Source organism: Oryctolagus cuniculus, chromosome 17 (assembly GCF_051225735.1).
Source record: "Oryctolagus cuniculus isolate XC-2025 breed Fujian yellow rabbit chromosome 17, ASM5122573v1, whole genome shotgun sequence".
Taxonomy (NCBI): Eukaryota; Metazoa; Chordata; class Mammalia; order Lagomorpha; family Leporidae; genus Oryctolagus; species Oryctolagus cuniculus.
This window is the reverse complement of record NC_142883.1, coordinates 22677996-22684080: the sequence shown is the minus strand read 5'-3', so window position 1 is coordinate 22684080 and position 6085 is coordinate 22677996. Positions and strand designations below refer to the sequence as shown.

Below are 6085 nucleotides of genomic sequence, written 5' to 3'. Positions count from 1 at the left end.
GACGTGGGCTGTGGACGGAAGAGGCCAGTACATGGGGAGGGGGCAGGAGGGAGCCAGCAGTGGCCAGGCGGGCACCTCAGCGGCTCCCTGGACGGACCCCGTGGCCAAGCAGTCAGAGGAAACTTCTCTGCCCCTGCCAGGCCTTGGGGAGGGCAGGCCTGGGTCTCCAGCCCAGGACAGGCGTGGGGGGTGGAGGGGAGGTGCCTGGCAGCGGCTTCAGCAGGCCCTGTGTGTGCCTGAGTCCCGACACCAGGGTGGCCTGGAGGTGGCGCCCGGGCTGCAGGGTCACTGAGGCACCTTGGGATCCCAGCCTCCTCCCCCGACCATAGGCACAGCAGGTCACAGGGAGCCTGGAGCCAGGCTCTGCTCTGCCCTCCTCCCTGCCTGCAGGGGTCGCAAGGAGCCCACCTGCTTAAGGCCAGGAGGATCCTGTCTGGCTCCTGGCCGCGTGTGGAACACTGGCCAGACCTACCTCTCTGAGCCTGCTTGTCCTGCTTTCTGAAAGCGGGGCTTGTGTCACAGGGTCACGGGGAGAGTGAAAGGTCCCGAGCGGGGGGCCTGGTGGCTCCGTGGTCAGCAGTCTGGGCTTCTGCACCCAGGGCCCAGCCAGCAGCTGCGGCCCCTGCTCTGCGTGCCCAGCTCCTCTCACCGCCTCTCCTGGTGCCCTCATTCCTCGCCGCCCCCCCCTCGCCACCACCCTGCACCCCAGCTTCTTGCGCAGTGAGTTGCCTCCTGGGGTGCTGGACTGTCCCCATGACCATCTTCCTCTCCTGCTCCCCGAGAACAAGAGATAGCCCCTCCCCGCTAGCAGGCCCCAAAGCTCCTCTGGTCATCGCATTATGGACAGGAAGTGGCGAAAGAGGCCCTGAGAGGGGCAGGGAACGACCCACGGTCACGCAGCCTGGTTATGGCCAGTGTGGGGCTAGAGCCAGTGCTGCCGCTCCTCAGAGCCCTTGGACGCCCCTGTCACCCCAGTTTGCCCCATGTGCAGGGTAAGGGCAGCGCTGGGGGCCGCCTCCACACCTGTCTCCTCCAGGCTGGCTCAGACCACTTGTCTGAGCGCTGCCCCCGGGGAAGGAAAATGCCTGGCAAGGCTTCGTGCCCCTGGGTGCCAGGTGTGCAGTGACACACGCCGCTACCGCTGCTAGCCCTGGCTGTGGTGGCAGGGACCAGGCCTGCAGGGCAGACGCCTGAGGACGTGGCGGCAGCGTCCCTTCTGCCGGAGGGGAATGGTCAGCGGATGTGCCCTTGAACCAGGCAGAGGAGAGCAGCAGGGGTAGGAGCCGCAGCCTTGGTGCCGAGCCGAGGGGCGCCCGTTCTGCCGTCCGCTGCTCTGTTTACAGACAAGCCACTGGCCTCCCTGGGCAGGGGCCAAGGCGGCACGAGGCTAGGCATGTGCCTGCTCTGCGGTGGCCTGAGCAGTGTCCAGCACCTGCAGGGGTTGCTCTGAGGACCCCGCCCCCTCGCCAAGAGTATCTCAGGTAGCTCCACAAGCTGACCTCTGACCTAGGAGCAGCCAGAGACCAGGTACCCCAACCCCCGCCCTGGGCTCCGCATCCCCCAACAGTGAGTCTTGGCTCTGCTTTTAGCATGTGACGCCAGAGGGCCCGAAATAGCCCCTGGAGAAGGGGGAGGAGGGGGCTATTTAAAGGGCCTGGGCCCTGCGGCAGAGGGAGTGAGGAGTGACCATGGCCGCCTCGGAGCTGAGCTGCCAGGTGTCGGAGGAGAACTGCGAGCGCAGGGAGGCGTTCTGGGCAGAATGGAAGGACCTGACGCTGTCCACACGGCCTGAGGAGGGGTGAGTCTCTGCCCCCGAAAAGCACCTCCCTGAACCAGCTGAGGCCATGGAGATATCCCTGGGGTGGGGCAGGAAGTGTGCCCACTGGGGGGAGCAAAGTGGCCGCCCCTGCTGCTGCCCCGGGCGCCCCTCGCGCGGCTCACAGTCCCCCTCCTCCTTCCAGCTGCTCCCTGCACGAGGAGGATGCCTGGCGGCGTGAGACCTACCACCAGCAGGGCCAGTGCCAGGCGCTGGTGCAGCGTTCCCCCTGGCTGGTGATGCGAATGGGCATCCTCGGCCGCGGGCTGCAGGAGTACCAGCTGCCCTACCAGCGCGTGCTGCCGCTGCCCATCTTCACGCCCACCAAGGTGGGCACCAAGGACGAGCGCGAGGACACCCCCGTCCAGCTGCGGGACCTGCTGGCGCTGGAGACAGCCCTGGGTGGCCAGTGCCTGGAGCGCCAGGATGTGGCCGAGATCACCAAGCAGCTGCCCCCCGTGGTGCCTGTCAGCAAGCCTGGAGCCCTGCGTCGCACCCTGTCCCGCTCCATGTCCCAGGAAGCACAGAGAGGCTGAGCAGGACCAGGACCCGGGCTCTGCTGTGCCCACCCTGGGCTGGGCCCTTCCTGCCTAGGAGCGCCAAGGGGAGTCGCTGGCCCGGGATGCTTTGTAGTTTGCCCGGAGTTGGGGGCTAGGGAGGAGGGAGCCAGAGGCCAGGGTGCCTGGGTCCCCTGAGTGCCCAGTGGGAGGGGAGCTAGGCGGTGGGCACTAAGAGTGGAGAGCTGGGGGCCAGCACAGCCGAGCACCCTCAGCCCCAAGGGAAGGGACAGAAGATGCTGGAGAGGGCGACAGGACCCTGAGAAGAGTGACCTGGTCCAGGTGTCAGTTCCGGAGGACTGCAAGTGTGAGGGGACCGTGCTGGAGACCGGAGGGAGGGGGACGTGAAGAGGGCGGAGGTAGGGAGGAGCCCCCGGCACCCTCTGTTAGCGCTGCAATAAATGCTCCCCCGTGTTCCAGGCTCGCCTCTTTCCTTGTGGTGGTGGGGGCCAGCCCATCAGTGTCCCCCCGTGCCCGCTTCTGGGAACAGGTCCTGCAGCTAAATATGGCAGAGCCAGTGGGTACACCCATGCTTGGGGGAGCAGGGACAGGGCTGTAAACAGGGTGTCTGTCCAGTCCCCTTCCCGGACCCAGACTCCACTGCCAGCCCTGGCTTCTGTGTCCAGCCCCCTGGCACTGGGCAGTAGCCAGCAGGCCAGCTGGCAGCCTGCACTTGTTTAAATGATGTCTCACGGAGACTATGGAGGGGGCTGGCACCAGCCCTGTCCTTGGCCGTGCCTCAGGGTGTGTCCAGGGTCAGTGACCCCAAGGCTACCCTACTCAGTTCTGAATCCAGACAGAATCAGTCCTTGGCTGGGGGTCAGGCGCTCCACCTTCCCTGGCCTGGGAGCCCAGGGTGGATTGCTAGGGGCCACAGGGGTCAGGTTCCTGTCTGTTACCCCTGCAGCTGTCATGGTGACTCATGTCCCACCCTGGCTGCCCGGCCCAACAAGGAGATTAAACCCTTGGAACAGGAGGGATAGACGCAGAGGAGGCCCAGGTCAAGGTGGCCAGGGCCGGTCCCAGCCGGGGCTGTGGCCTGGGCAGAGGCAGAGGGGCATGGGTTCCAAGGGGGTCCCATTTCAGGAAGCTCAAGGAGAGCAGGAAGGGAACGCCTGGCTGCTGTGCCAAGCAGAACCTGCAGAGGGGGCTGAAGTGCGGCTGGGAGAGGGGGCCGAGGCCCAGACCCGTGGGACCTCAGATCCGTAGGCTCCCAAAGGCCCTTACTGGGCCCTGGAGGCCCAGAGACAGCCCCTGGGCTTTGCCCTCACCTGAGTCCTGCATCCCTGACTCCCCGACGTGGTGGGAACATCTCGAGCCCTCTGCCCACAGATAAGCAGCTGGGAGCCCGCCGAGCCCGCGGGGGAGGCCCTGTGTTCCAGCTGCTAAATGCATTAGCCTCCCCTATCGCTGCCGCCATCCAACAGGCGGGACCCAGCCTGCCCTGGGGCCCGGGCCACCATGCAATAGCGGTGGGAACGGATTGTCCTTTGTCGAAGGGGGAGGACCAGGTGCTGGGGGGGGGGGGGAGCTGCATGAGGGGTGGGGAATGGGACTAGGGGTGACATAGAAGGGAAGGGTTTTCGTGAGGAAGAAGCGCCAGACGGGGGTCTGGGGCCCGGGGCTGGCGGCTGGGGGCTCATTTGAACCTTGGGAGGGAAGGATGCGAGGCCAGGCACATGGAGGCAGTGGCTCAGGCTGTGGGGAGCTGGAGACAAGAGACAGGAAGGGTGGGGCTCGGGCGGTGGGGGCTCGGGGCCCAGGCAGAAGGCAGCGGAGCGGGGTGGGGGCGGGAGCTGATGTTCCTGCGGCGTCCCTCATCCCCACCCCTGTGTCTGCGGCGGGAACACTAACTCAGATGGATGGGGTGGGGAGATGCGGCGTGCGTGGCCCCGGGCGCCTCATCGCTCAGCCGCCGCCCCCGCCGCTGAAGGCCGGGTTGGGGTCCGGCGGTGGATAAAGGGGCCGCCGGACGAGCGGGACACAGGGACGGCCGCGGCAGCAGCATGAGCCAGGCAGACACCAGCCACCCTGCGGGCGCAGCAGCCTCCGACTCGGACCCAGGCCGGGCGGCGGTCGCCTTGGCCTACCAGCGCTTCGAGCCCCGCGCCTACCTCCGCAACAACTACGCGCCCCCTCGCGGGGACCTGAGCAGCCCCGATGGCGTTGGGCCTTGGAAGCTGCGCTGCTTGGCGCAGACCTTCGCCACGGGTGAGTTCAGGGAAACTGAGGCACGTGATACAAGACCTCATTGGGGAGCAAAAAGGGACGAGAGGGCGTCAGGTGGGGGGCCAAGAGGCAAAGGCGGGGGCTAACACGCAATCAGAAGGGAAAGCTAAGAGGACCAAGGAGAGAGGTGGCGGGGGAAGGCAGAGATTGGGCAGGGAGAGGCTCGGCCAGGCAGCTCGGGACTCCCCCAGGAATCCTCACTGACAGCTAGTTTTCCAGGTGTGGGATGTGAGTCTCAGGGAGGTCAAGTTCCTTTCCCAAGGCCTTCGATGGAGCCAGGACCCACCTGGCTTCAGTCTGAATCCAAACCCAGTGCTTCCTCCTGCTGGGAGACAGGTTTATGGGGGATGGCAGGCGAGGGAGGGGGGACAGGGCAGGCCTGGCACCAGGACACGGTCCTCTCCCTCGTCCAGGTGAGGTGTCCGGACACTCCCTCATCGACATCGGTTCAGGCCCCACCGTCTACCAGCTGCTCAGTGCCTGTGCCCACTTTGAGGACATCACCATGACCGATTTCCTGGAGGTCAACCGCCGGGAGCTGGAGCTGTGGCTGCGGGAGGAGCCGGGGGCCTTCAGCTGGAGCGCCTACAGCCAGCACGTCTGCTGCATCGAGGGCAGGGGGTAATGGCTCTGGGTGGTGTCTGGCTGGGAGTGGGTGGCACAGGGCGGCCGAGGGCTGTGTGGGGGGCCGTCCTGAGCTTCGCCTTGTGCCTCCACAGTGAGTCCTGGCAGGAGAAAGAGCGCCAGCTGCGGGCCAGGGTGAAGCGAGTGCTGCCCATCGACGTGCACCAGCCCCAGCCTCTGGGTGCTGGGAGCCCGGCACCCCTGCCTGCTGACGCCCTGGTCTCTGCCTTCTGCCTGGAGGCCGTGAGCCCGGATCTTGCCAGCTTCCAGCGGGCCCTGGGCCACATCACCACGCTGCTGAGGCCTGGGGGGCACCTGCTCCTCATCGGGGCCCTGCAGGAGTCGTGGTACCTGGCTGGGGAGGCCAGGCTGGTGGTGGTGCCCGTGTGTGAGGAGGAGGTGAGGAAGGCTCTGCAGCAGAGCGGCTACGAGGTCCGGGACCTTCGTACCTACTCCATGCCTGCCCACCTCCAGACAGGCGTCGATGACGTCAAGGGCATCTTCTTTGCTTGGGCCCAGAAGAAGACGGCAGTGGGGGTGTGAGGCCCCAGTGTGCTGCACGGCCCTCGGCTCCCAGAGCCCCTGTCACGTGAAGTGCATCCAATAAAGGCAGACGTGCCTGCTGCATTGCGCCAGTGTGGTCTGTGCCCTCCCTGGGAAGCAACACAGGCCGAGAGATCTCTTCCACGTTGGGGGGGTGGGGGAGGCACCAGCTCTAGCCCTTCAAGCTTCAATGAGGGACACTTGCTGTGTCACTCATTCTTTCCAAACTTAGGAAAGCCAAGGTCAAGGGGGAGTTCATCCAGCACCCTGCTGTGTGCCGGACCTTGCAATGTACAGACACTTCGATCACCCCATC

The 6085-nt window shown here is 66.1% G+C and overlaps 2 protein-coding genes across 2 annotated transcripts; both read left to right on the top strand.

Annotated features, from left to right (window-relative positions):
* The first annotated feature begins 1671 nt into the window (after positions 1-1671).
* On the top strand, positions 1672-2792 carry TCAP (titin-cap). Its single transcript, XM_051825644.3, has 2 exons — positions 1672-1798; positions 1962-2792. The coding sequence occupies exons 1-2, from the start codon at positions 1689-1691 to the stop codon at positions 2350-2352; spliced, it is 501 nt and encodes a 166-aa protein (XP_051681604.1). The 5' UTR covers positions 1672-1688; the 3' UTR covers positions 2353-2792.
* A 568-nt stretch (positions 2793-3360) lies between these two features.
* Positions 3361-5853, top strand: PNMT (phenylethanolamine N-methyltransferase). The gene is made up of 3 exons (XM_002719132.6): positions 3361-4584; positions 5016-5223; positions 5322-5853. Exons 1-3 carry the CDS (start codon positions 4380-4382, stop codon positions 5767-5769), a joined length of 861 nt encoding a protein of 286 aa, XP_002719178.3. The 5' UTR covers positions 3361-4379; the 3' UTR covers positions 5770-5853.
* The last annotated feature ends 232 nt before the right edge of the window (positions 5854-6085 follow it).

What these genes read in the sequence shown, in the direction of transcription:
- PNMT (XM_002719132.6), top strand. Translation starts at nt 4,380, where the DNA reads ATGAGCCAGGCAGACACCAGCCACCCTGCGGGCGCAGCAGCCTCCGAC. An exon ending in GGCGCAGACCTTCGCCACGG is followed by an intron (nt 4,585 to 5,015) that starts GTGAGTTCAGGG and finishes TCCCTCGTCCAG; the next exon opens with GTGAGGTGTCCGGACACTCC. An exon ending in TGCTGCATCGAGGGCAGGGG is followed by an intron (nt 5,224 to 5,321) that starts GTAATGGCTCTG and finishes GTGCCTCCACAG; the next exon opens with TGAGTCCTGGCAGGAGAAAG.
- TCAP (XM_051825644.3), top strand. Translation starts at nt 1,689, where the DNA reads ATGGCCGCCTCGGAGCTGAGCTGCCAGGTGTCGGAGGAGAACTGCGAG. An exon ending in TCCACACGGCCTGAGGAGGG is followed by an intron (nt 1,799 to 1,961) that starts GTGAGTCTCTGC and finishes TCCTCCTTCCAG; the next exon opens with CTGCTCCCTGCACGAGGAGG.